The sequence below is a fragment of the Delphinus delphis genome, chromosome 2 (assembly GCF_949987515.2).
Source record: "Delphinus delphis chromosome 2, mDelDel1.2, whole genome shotgun sequence".
NCBI lineage: Eukaryota > Metazoa > Chordata > Mammalia > Artiodactyla > Delphinidae > Delphinus > Delphinus delphis.
In genome coordinates, this window is record NC_082684.1 from 29,188,145 (window position 1) to 29,201,435 (window position 13,291).

The 13,291-nt window shown below is 36.7% G+C and overlaps 1 protein-coding gene across 1 annotated transcript in view; it reads right to left on the reverse strand.

Moving 5' to 3' along the window:
• The window catches only part of DNAL1 (dynein axonemal light chain 1), a 42,181-nt gene that overhangs the window by 9,585 nt on the left and 19,305 nt on the right, over positions 1-13,291 (reverse strand). The window contains exons 5-6 of the mRNA XM_060004241.1: positions 10,658-10,713; positions 531-657 (exon numbers count right to left, since the gene is read on the reverse strand). Coding sequence (XP_059860224.1) covers positions 531-657; positions 10,658-10,713 — 183 coding nt within the window. The remainder of the gene's footprint in view (positions 1-530; positions 658-10,657; positions 10,714-13,291) is intronic.

Below are 13,291 nucleotides of genomic sequence, written 5' to 3' on the forward strand. Positions count from 1 at the left end.
ACCATTCCCTCATCTCTAAATTCTTAAAGCAACTCATTCAAGCCTCTATTGTAGAACTTATCACACAGTTTTCTAATTATTAACTCATAAACTAATCTTTCCCACTAAGCTGTGAACTCCTTGAGGGCAGGGATAATGTCCTATTCAACTATGTATCTCAACAGCCTGGCATAGTTCATGGCACACAATAGGGCTTTAAAATGCTAAATGGATAATGTACAATAAAAAAGAAAAGCAATATATATGTTAAATAAGTCTTCCACCCAAGAATTATTAAACCGATTCCTTTTGGCCTTTGGACAATAGTTTAATTTTTTTCATGATTAATAGGACCAGGACCTATTCAATTATAATCATTCTAAGTAAATATTTAAATGTAAATTTCAAGTGTTTAGATGAAATATAGGAACTCCTATAGCTATTTCCCTCTGTGCTTAGAAAGAAATGTCCCCATTTCGTATCTTGTTCCCTATAGGGCTATTTTCTATAAACATGAGGTAGAAGGTTAGCAAAGAGCCAGCCTCACTTACCCCAGTCTTTCACCAGGTTATTAGACATGTAAAGAATCTTCAATTTCTTCATTACATGGATCCCTTTCAACTTCTCAATAGAATTGTAGGAGATCCACAGTTCTTCTAACGTGTCCCCTACTGCTTCCTGAAAAAGAAAGCAATTTTATTTACATACTTATTTTTAAGCTTTTCCTTCTGTCCCCTTCCTCATAAACATAAAGACAATGGCCTTCAGAGAGAACTGAGACCAACCTGTCCACTGGCAGGAGAGCTGAAGGCTGTGTGGGAGTTTTTTCTCATTAAGAAAGCCAAGTAGAACATTTTCTTCCTCTCTTCAAACTGATCTGAACTAAGAATACCTACTGAAACCACCAAGAGGGGAAATAAGAGCACTATTTTTTTTTTTTTTGCGCTACGCGGGGCTCTCAATGTTGTGGCCTCTCCCGTTGCAGAGCACAGGCTCCGGACGCGCAGGCTCAGCAGCCATGGCTCACGGGCCCAGCCGCTCCGCGGCATGTGGAATTTTCCCGGACAGGGGCATGAACCCGTGTCCCCTGCAGCGGCAGGCGGACTCTCAACCACTGCGCCACCAGGGAAGCCCTATTTTATCAATTTTATTGAATAATATACTTTTCAAATCACTTCCCTATACATTGTATTATTTGATCCTTATTTAATTAAGATAGGCAAAGCAGGTTGTTTGATTTCTATTCTAGATAAAGGGCTTTTTCTAAGATCACAATGCTTTTTTTGGCTGCACCACGCAGCTTGCAGGATGGGATAGAGCCCAAGCCCACGGCAGTGAAAGCACGCAGTCCTAACCACTGGACCACCAAGGAATTCCCAACAATGTTATTAAATAGTAGACCTATGTCTAAATTTCAGGGTTTTTAAAAAATATTTATTATGAAAACTTTCAAACATAAAAAAGTTGAAAGAATATTATAGTAAATACCCATATATCTACTACCCAGCTTCTACCATTAACATTTTACTATCCTTTTCCTGTCACATATCTGGTCCATCTATCCATCCTGCTATCTATGCATCAATTCACCTTATTTTTTCTGATGTATAAAACTCAACTTAAAACCCATAGTCTGGGCTTCCCTGGTGGCGCAGTGGTTGAGAGTCCGCCTGCCGATGCAGGGGACGCGGGTTCGTGCCCCGGTTCGAGAAGATCCCACATGCCGCGGAGCTGCTGGGCCCGTGAGCCATGGCCGCTGAGCATGCGCGTCCGGAGCCTGTGCTCCGCACCGGCAGAGGCCACAACAGTGAGAGGCCGGCGTACCGCAAAAAAAAAAAAAAAAAAAAACCATAGTCTTTTCATTATACTATAATGATTATGTCATACTGACTCTTAAATGCTAGATACAACCAATAGTGGCACAAAAACTTTTCCTTCTTTCATATACAAAAGACAAAATGTAGTGATTATTTGTTCCTTAAAAAACAAAAAAGTGACTAGGCAGAATCAGTTCGATGTTCAATCCCCTCTTAACGCAAAAGGATTTACCTACATCCACATGGTAATGTTAGAATGTAGGACCCAGGTCTATGTCCTGATAACTGTCCCTTTAAAGACTATAAAGAGAATAAACGTACTCTGGATAAAGATCATTAATGCATTTTCCATACAGATGGAACCAAGGGGAAAAGCTGAGAATGGAGTGGTCTGAGTTAGTTCTGTGTGTCATCCCAAGGCCCACAATTCATCTTAGTTTCAACTTTCTAAGTAGGAGAAACAACAATTTCAAAGTAAAAGAAACTTTTAAATCAGTCCATCCTGGCACTGAAAGTGTGAGGCAGCAGAAAAAATAGTGACTAAATAATACTAATTAGAAAGTTTAGGCTCAATTCTGGGTTCTGCCACTTACTTAGTGTCGTTTTACATGTGCAGATGAGGACTCTTGGTCAGTTTTCACATAGCCAATTTGATCAATTCTCCAAACAGCCAATTTGCTGAATTTACTCTTTTACTGATTTACTGAAAAATTGGTTAACTACTTACAAATTATAGCAATTTGTTTTAGATAGGATAGGACAGAAATTACTTTAGACAGGATAACTTCTGAAGATGTCTGTTGTGCTTTGTTCATTCCTTACAAGCATTAATTGAGTTTCGGTTAATTTTCAGCCAATTGGATGCAGCTGTTCTGCCATGACCAAATTTCTGTGCATTTGGGGACTTGACTTGGGAATATAAATTCTCATTGCAGAATGAGAATTTCTTATGTATATTGACTAACAAATGTTGTATAGATTTTGGGTGTCCAGGGCATAGTTTTGTCTTTCAGTACGTTTTCAATCTATTCCACTGTTTTTCCTACTTCCCTAAATATAACAATTCACTAACCAACTCAATTAGATTACTATTTTTATGTGTTTTAATCATTTGAGAAGTGATCAGTGTCTAAAATATGAAACTGACAGTCTACAAAGATGGACTGACAAATCTAACAGCTGGGATAAAACAGCTGCACTAAAATTAATACTAAATAAAATCTTAAAGAAAAGTTTAAAAGGTGTTGAAACCATTCCAAGCAACACAATTTTCTATATATTTGTAAGTAGGTAATAAAGACAAAATTTTGGTGAAGCAATCTGGTGAATGTTAATCAATAAAAACTGGCTAAGTCTGTGTGACTCAATTCAGTGAAATCTGTCATTCAATAAACTAGCCCTTTGGAGAACGGTACATTGAATGAACAGGCATTTAGCAAACTGGTCTGCTTCTGCATGTGAATAAATCACTTCTCTTCTTAGTTTCTAACTCTGTAAAATAAGGAGGCTGGCACAATGAGCTAGCACCTCATACCTATTAGGATGACTACTGTCAAACAGAAAATAACAAGTATTGGCAAGGATATGGAGAAATTGGAACCCTTGTGCACTGTTGGTGTGAATATAGAATGGTGCAGATGCTATGGAAAACATTTTGGCAGTTCATCCAAAAATTAAATACATATAAACCAGCAATCCCACTACTGGGCATATATCCAAAATAATTGAAAGTAGGGTTTCAAAGAGACATTTGGATACCCATGTTCATAGCAGCATAATTTACAACAGCCAAAAGGAAGAAACAACCCAAGGGTTTGTTGATGGATGAATGGATAAACAAAATATGGTCTATTCATACAACAGAGTATTATTCATCCTTAAAAAGGAAAGAAATTCTGATATATGCTACAACATGGATGAACCTTGAGGACATTATGCTAAGTGAACTAAGCCAGTCACAAAAAGACAAATACTGTATGATTCTACTTATATGAGATATCTAGAGTAGTCGAATTCATAGAGACAGAAAGTAGAATGGTGGTTGCCAGAGCTGGTGGGAGGAGACAATGGGAAGTTACTGTTTGATAGGTATAGAGGTTCGGTTTTCTAAAATGAAAAGAAATCAGTTCTCTCCACGTCAATCTATAGATTCAATGCAACTCTACTAAGACTTCCAATGAGATTTTATTTTTTACAAACTTGATAGACTGATTTTCAAGTTTCTCTTGAAGAATAAATGTCCAAGAAAAGCCACAAATATTTTGAACAAAGAGAGAGGACCTGTCTCAATAGATATCAAAACATATTATAAAGTGAAAGAAAAGTAAAGCAACATGATATTGGAGCTGAAATATATAGGTAAAACAACAAACAGAAAGAAACTTGAGGGACTTCCCTGGTGGTCCAGTGGGTAAGACTCCATGCTCCCAATGTAGGGGGCCCAGGTTCAATCCCTGGTCAGGGAACTAGATCCCACATACCGCAACTAAGATCTGCATGCTGCAACTAAGAAGTCTGCATGTCACAACTAAAGATCCTGCACACCTTAATAAATAAATAAATATTTTAAATAAATAAGTAAAATAAATAAAAAGCACTTGCCAAAAGGATTAGCCTTAAAAAAAAAAAGAGGGCTTCCCTGGTGGCGCAGTGGTTGAGGGTCCGCCTGCCGATGCAGGGGACACGGGTTCGTGCCCCAGTCCGGGAAGATCCCTCATGCCGCAGAGCGGCTGGGCCTGTGAGCCATGTCCGCTGAGCCTGCGCATCCGGAGCCTGTGCTCCACAACGGGAGAGGCCACAACAGTGAGAGGCCCGCGTACCGCAAAAAAAAAACTTGACCATCCAGGAACCTACCCATGCATATACAAGAGTTTAGTATGTGGCATTTCCAAACAGTAGGAAAAGGAGACTTTTCAACATATGGCTAACCATTTGGAGGAAAAAAAATAAGGTCTGATATCTATCACATGCAATTTGCAAAAATAAACTCCAGATGGTTTAAAGGTATAAACTTTTTAAATTTATACTTAAAAAATAATAGAAGTACTAAAAGAAAATATAAGATGATTTTTTCATAATCTAGAAGTGAAGACCTTCTATATAAGATACAAAACACAGTTGTTATAAAGATTTGACAAATAAAAATTTTAAAACTCCATACGGCAACTATGAATAAAGTAAAAAGATAAGTGACAAACTAAGAGAAAATATATTAAATAATTCTGAAAACTTTGCATTAAATTGCAGTATGGAATTTGTAATCAGATTACCTAGATTTGACTAAGTCCTCCACCTTTTCCTCTTCCCTCCTGCCCTTTTTCTCTCCTTCATCATCTTTTCTTTTGTCTGTTTAGCTATTCATTTGTAGATGGACATTTGGGTTGCTTCCATCTTTTGACTACTAGTGCATAATGCTGCTATGAATATAAGTGCACAAATATTTTGTTTGTATTTTGAGGGGGGATCATTAGTTGTTTTTTTTTTTTAATTTAAAGAGTAACATACATAATCATCACCTAAATAAAAATATAAAATATTTTTTAAAAAAGAGTAACACACAAGATAACAACATAACAAAAATCAAATAGTGCAAACAAGTATAATGAAAAGTCTCTTTCTCACCCACGCCCGTTCCCTTCCCCAGAGGTAACAGCTATCATCAGAAATATTCTGTGCATATAGGTACATAGAAATATCCACTTTGCTTCTTTTCATTTAATAATATACTTTGCAGGGCTTCCCTGGTGGCACAGTGGTTGAGAGTCCGCCTGCCGATGCAGGGGACACGGGTTCGTGCCCCGGTCCGGGAGGATCCCACATGCCGCGGAGCGGCTGGGCCCGTGAGCCATGGCTGCTGAGCCTGCGCGTCCAGTGCCTGCGCTCCTCAACGGGAGAGGCCACAACTGTGAGAGGCCCGCGTACCACACACACACACACACACACACACACACACACACAAAATAATAATAATAATATACTTTGCAAATTATTCTATTTCAGCACATATAGGTAAGTCCTACCTCATTTTCCCCTTTGATATATTTTGTTAGCTAGTCTACTACTGATAGGCACTTAGATTGTTGCAGTCTTTTATACAAGCTATATTTCAATGAATGTACTTGGTCCACCATCTTTGTTCATGTATGTGAGTATGAAAAACTCTTCGATATAGAATAGTTGGGACAAAGTAAATACACATTGAAGACACTGATAGCTATTGACAGACTGCTCATCTCAGCAATAGTGTTTAACAGCGCCTGTTCACTATACCTGGGCATTTTACATAACTATCTGAGCCTCAGTTTCTTTATCTTAAAATGAGGACTGAGGATTTTTTATCTTAAAATGAGGATATTATCTACTTGTTGTGAGTTTCAAATGAGATAATGCATGTAAAGAGTCTGCTACACAGTTCATAAATGTAACAACAATAATAGTAATAACATTATCAATACCGGATAAATATTAGGAATATTGAGGAGTGCCTAGAATTTAATAAGAAAAAGATAAAAGTAGAAAATGGGTAAAAAATGTTAGGTCAATTTCCAAAAGAGGAAACATGCATAACCAATAAGTATATAAAAAGATGTTCGAAGTCATAACTAACTAAAGAATACAGATTAAAACAATGTAATACTCCTTTTTTGCCTATCATATTGGCAAATATTAAAAATATGGATAATACTCAGGGATGTTGAGGGTGGAGGGAGTAATCCTCACCCTTATACCATTGATGGAAGTGGAAACCGGCATAAGCATTGTGGGAGCAATCTGAGGTACTTGTCAAAAATTTAAATGCACAAAAATAACCTCAGCTTTTCTACTTTTAGGAATCTAGCCCATGTAAAGATTCAAATAACTGCTAAAGGATATATGTAAAAAGATGTTCACTACAGCATGATTTGTAATAGCAAAAAAAAGAGAGACAGACAGACAGACGCCCCTTCTTCAATAAAATATCTGGAAACACTCTAAATGTTCAGCAATATATGAATAGTTAAATACATTGCCATATACTGATAACGTAGAAAACAACAGCTATTGAAAAGAATGCATTAAATCTGCCTGTTTTTACATGGAAGGATATTCCTGATATATTATTGAATGAAAAAGCAGGAAAAATATGCCCAGCATATTATCAGTACAAATATATATTACACACACACTCACATGCATGCACATGCACAAACACACACACAGATATCTGTTTATTTGTGCACAGAAAAAAATTTAAAGTATACCAATATTATTTCTGTTACCTCATGGACTTGAGGAGGTAGGGAGAGGAAAGACTTTCACAGTGTATTTCATACATTTATGAATTGCTTGATTTGTTTTTTAAATACAATTACATCTATTACTCTTAGAATTAAAATTTTAACCTAATAGTTTTTCTAATTAGTAATATTACAAAGCATTATTAAGTCACAATAAATATTTATAGAGTGCCTACTACGTGTATAAAGCACCAGTGTAGATGGTGATGAACAGAACTGACGTGCTTATCAGAATTTGTGTGTGTGTGACACAGAGAGAAAGAGACAGAGACAGAGGGAGAGACAGAGAGAGGGAAAGAAAACAAATAAGAAAAATGGAAAAAAATTATAGGTGATAAGAGTTATTGCCTAGAGGACTGCTTTAGATATAGGATAGTTGGGTCTCTTTTGAGGAAGTGACATCTGAACTGAAGTGTGAAAGTTAAGGAGCCAGTAATGTGGAAATCCAGGGTAACAGAGTTTTTTAAGGCAGAGAAAACAGCAAGTACAAATGTCCTCAGGTGGGAATGAACCTGGCATGTTCAAGAAAGAGAAAGAAGGCCAGTGGCTGGAGATTACCAACTAGGAAGAAGAGTAATATGAAATGATATCCGAAAGGAAAGCAGAGGCCAGCCAATCACATATAAGAGCAGGCTTATAATGTACCTTAATAGTTTTCCTAAGTAGTTTTAAATAGACTCCTTTTCTTCAATTTAACATTCCATGTTTCACATATTAGAGTAGTTATTTGTAACTTACTGAGGCAGCTATTCAAATCATGCTATGAGGCTGATGTGTCTAGATGAATAACTCAGCATGTGACCCTATTTGAAGTCCACCATCTGTATCCTTATGCAGACATATTTTTCTTTAGTCTTTGCATAAGTAGTAAAGCTTTTGGACTGGTTAAATGTTTTTGGTGTGTGTATACACACACACACACACACATACACACATCCTGGGGAAAAAACCAACTGCTGGGGGTTATTGATAGCAGTCTATAGAAAGTAAAGAGATCTAAGTAAGTGATGGTTCAGCTAGATAATATCTCCATACATGTCTTTAATCCTATATTTACAATTTCTTTGTGGTTTCTAGGTATATATTACATTTCATGGGAGAAATTATACACCATATCAATAGTTGAGAATCTGGTGCTCTGTAAATACCTGGGGGAACATCAAGCATTTATCATATTGGCCCTAAAAATTTAGGGGTATATTTATTTGCAAACTCTTCCTTTACAGATAATTCAAAGTAATGTTTAGCATGAAGCATAATAAATTCTGAATTTTTGTACTATAATATTTTATCCATTATGAATAATGTCCCTATATATGACATTTTTACCATCTAAGGCTCACAGAATGAAGAGAAGGCAAAATGTCGTTACATTTACCAATCATTTAGAACATCAAAAAAAATTTTTTTTATAGATCATTAGGATTTTATTCATCACATCTAGCTAGAAAGCAAATAATTCATCTACTGGTTATTGTTTTGGGGGAGAAAACTCCCTTTATTTAACTACAGAATGTAATCTCTAAGAATTTCCAAGCATTTCATAAATTTATGTCAGTAAGTAGACATGTAGTTGTGGGAATATTATCAGATAATTCAAGATAATTCCAAAATTGCACCTCTGAACACTGACTCCTATTCACGTGTTTTGGCTGTTTCTGTAATGGTGGGGGAGGGGAATGGTCATTTTAGCCTGTCTGGTCTTGGGAGGTTATTGTTGGGAAGCACTGCAGTTTCAGCCTCATTGACTCTTATGAAGAACGGCTAGAATTAATGGGCTTGGGAGGGGGACAGGAAACCCAAGTTACAAAATATTTCAGGGTTTTTATGATAACAATCAGCACTTTAAAAAAAATTATTATCTTTTGGGGAACGTACACAAGAAAAAGAAATTTGTTTCATCTTTTCTGAAATTGCCTAGTTTTACAATATTGTTTCATCTCAACTTAGCAAGGAAATTCAAATGGCCAATAAATATACAAATAAAATACACTGTCAAAAACTTTAAAAAATTTAAAAATGCCCAAGGTTGGTAAAGGGAAACGAAAATCCTCATACATTATTGATGGTAGTATAAATTGTTACAAGCTTTCCAAAGGATAACTTGATAATATGTCACAAAAGCCTTAAAAGAAATTCATACTTTTGACCCAGCAATTCCATTTCAAGGAATTTATCCAAGGAATTATTCATAGATGTGTGCAATAATATAGCTAAAAGGAGATTTATAACAGCATTGATTATAATAACTCCAAACTGTAAATAAATAACGAATAATAACTTATTTAAATAAATTATGGTACATCAATAAAATAGAATATTATGCTGTCATTAAAAAAGCATGGTTGAAAATTATTTTAAAAACTTAAATAAAATCCTCTGATCAAAAACCTCCAATGGGGCTTCCCTGGTGGCGCAGTGGTTGAGACTCTGCCTGCCGATGCAGGGGACATGGGTTCGTGCCCCGGTCCGGGAGGATCCCACATGCCGCGGAGCGGCTGGGCCCGTGAGCCATGGCCGCTGAGCCTGCGCGTCTGGAGCCTGTGCTCCGCAATGGGAGAGGCCACAACAGTGAGAGGCCCGCGTACCGCAAAACAAAAAACCTCCAATGGCTTTGCAAGCCACTTGGAAAACAATCTAAAATCTTACCAAGTCCTATAAGGATTGGTTCTTGGCTCCCTCTCCAACCTCACAGAGGACAATTCTCCCTCATTCAACTCTTGCTCTTACTCAAGCATACCAAGGAGCTTCAGTTTCAAGACATCTGCACTTGCTGTCCCTCACCAGTCTGGAGCACTGGTCCCTTGGTCAGCTCTAGAGCCTACATTCTCACTTTTAGAGAGGACTTCCCATCAATCTACGTTCTCTTATATGCCTCGTTTTTGTTTTTCTTAAATCAATAATTATATTTTATTCCATGTTCACCATAAAATCCATATAAATGCTACAAAGATAGAGATGACATGTTAACCACATAGGAAGATAACATAAATTTGGAAAAATATATAAATTAGGAAAATATAAAATTAGAATTTAAAATTTTCTGGCCAGGCAGAAACTTGAGATAATTTTTAACAGTAAAATTTAATGGAAATAATTATCTATTTGGAATATATATGCCTTGTTTTTCTTCACTGCACTCATCACCACCTGATGTATTATTATGCAGTTATTTTCTAGTCTGTCTCCCTCCACTATAATTTAAATTCAATGAGAGCAAGGACTTTATTTTATATCCTGCTGTATCTCTAGTGCCTAGAACAGTGCCTGGCTAAAAGTAGGCATTCAGGAAATATATTGAATGAATTTGCTGAATGAATGAATGACATGGAAAAAATGATCTTTATATACTAAGTAAAAAAAAGAGATGCAAGACAATATATATGGTATGATTTCATTCTCTACATACCCACCAAAGAATAGGAAAAAAAGGCAAGAAAGATGTCAATCAAAATGTTAGCAGTGGTTTATAGGTAATTTTTATATTTGCTTTTCTATTTTGTAAAGTTTCTGCAACAGACAAGTATTATTTGCATACTCAAGAAAAAGAGTGTATGTTTTTTTAAGTAATAAATAACAACCTACCAGTCCATTTAAGTTCTTTATGTTGTTTCTTCCTAAAGACAATATTCTCAAGTTTTCTGTAGAGGAAAGAAAACAATTTTGGTTTATTAGAATCATATTACACAATTGTTATAAATCTAATATAATAAAGCTTTAATACATTTATATAGGGACTTCTCTGGTGGTGCAGTAGTTAAGAATACACCAGCCAACGCAGGGGACACGGGTTCAAGTCCTGGTCCAGGAAGATCCCACATGCCACAAAGCAACTAAGCCCATGTGCCACAACTACTGAGCCTGCACTCTAGAGACCTTAAGCCACAACTACTGAGCCCGTGTGCCACAACTACTGAAGTCTTGTGCCTAGAGTTCGTGCTCCACAGCAAGAGAAGCCGCCGCATTGAGAAGCCCACGCATTGCAGCCAAAAAGTAGCCCCGCTCACTGCAACTAGAGAAAGCCCATGTGCAGAAACAAAGACCCAATGCAGCCAAAAAGTTAAAAAAAAAAATTTTTTTTAATTAAAAATACATTTATATAATAAATATTCTTATATAATAAAAAAAGGCTGTATTAATAAAAAATGGTAATCAAGTAAGAAATAACATAGATATATCATTAAGGTAAACACTACAATTGCACATCATGTCAGTGTTAAATTTTAAATGGTTAGCTATTTGAAATGCATGGTTTTAATACTACAAGGATAAAATAAGAGTAAAGAAGATTTGAACTTTAAATTTGGGAGCATATATATTTCAAACCTCTTATAATATGAGGACTTACACTAGAAAATAGAAAATATATTTGGTCCACCTTGCTCCACAAAGGATTAGAAGTGAAATCAAATGAATCAGTATTTTAAAAATCTTTTGCTTTCATTTTTTTAAATAATTAGATTGTGATTGGTTAAAAAATGTCTATTTTTATTTTTTAAAAGAATGTTTCTATTTTTATATCTATAGGCTATTTCTGGAAGAGAAAAGTAGAAACAGTGGTTGGTTTGGGGGAGGAACTGAGAGTCAGTCTATGGTCAGAGGAAGATATTTTTATTTTTATTTATTTATTTATTTATTTATTAAATATTTATTTACTTATTTATTTTTGGCTGCAACGGGTCTTAGTTGCAGTATGCGGGATCTTCATTGCGGCATGAGGGATCTTTTTTTCTTTTTTTTTTGCGGTTCGCAGGCCTCTCACTGTTGTGGCCTCTCCCGTTGCGGAGCACAGGCTCCGGACGCGCAGGCTCAGCGGCCATGGCTCACGGGCCCAGCCGCTCCGCGGCATGTGGGATCTTCCCGGACCAGGGCACGAACCCATGTCCCCTGCATCGGCAGGCGGACTCTCAACCACTGCGCCACCAGGGAAGCCCATGAGGGATCTTTAGTTGAGGCATGTGGGCTTCTTAGTTGTGGCATGAGAACTCTTAGTTGCTGCATGCAAACTCTTAACTGCAGCATGCATACGGGATCTAGTTCCCTGACCAGGGATCGAATCCAGGCCCCCTGTATTGGGAGCGTGGAGTCTTACCCACTGGACCACCAGGGAAGTCCCTGGAGGAAGACATTTTTAACTGTACCCTCTTCTGAACTATGTGCATAAAGCCATGTACATACATTATTTTTCAAAATTAAAATAAAAGATTTCTAGTAAAACACAGGAAACCTCACTTTTGTCCTAAAAATCTACTGTGATTACTTATGCATAAGTTATACATTTAATTTTCACAACTTAAACTTCTATAACTATGCTGTCCAGTATGGTAGTTACTAACCACATGTGGATATTCAATTTAATTATAATTAAATACGATAAAAAAATTCAGTTTCTCTGTCACATTAATCACATTTCAAGAGCTTAATAGCTACATATGGCTAGTGGCAACTATATTGGTACAGTGCAGATAATTCTATTGGATGGCACTGTTCTATAACATCCATAAATCAATGGTTAAGAGCACAAATCCATAACTGAGTTCCAATCCTAACTCTCTAGGGAAGTAACCAAACCTCTTAGAATCTCAGTTTTCTCATATGTAAAATGAGGAAGTATAGGATCTACCTTATAAGAGTATAAGGATTAAATGAGAGAGTTGTCTAAAATATTCAGCACAAGGCCTAATCCATGGTAAGTACAAATAAATGATGTATGTGTGTGTGTGTATCAGGCATATATAGCGAGAGAGGAGTCAAGAAATTACCAAGGAGTTTGGCCTGAGCAACTAGAAGAATGCAGTTGTCACTATCTGAGACAGACACACAAGAAGTTGGGTTAACTAGGGCTGGGGAAGGACATCAGGACTCAGTATTGGACATGTTAAGTATGAGATGTCCAGTAGACATCCAATGGAAATGTCGGGCAACTGAATGTGTGAATCTGGAGTTCAGAGGAGATGTATGGACTAGAGATATAAATTTTGGAGCCATCAGCATGTAGATGGTAAAGCCATGATCTGGATGAGATAATCTAGGGAGTAGGTGAAGACAGAAAAGAGAAGAGATCCAAGAACTGAGTCCCCAGATACTCCAACATTTAAAATTTGAGGACATGAGACTGGGAAGAAGTAACCAAAAAGGCAGGAGAAACTCAGAAGGGTACAGTGTCCTAGAAATCCAATATTGAAATTGCTTCAGAGAGAAAAGAAATCATCCATGTCA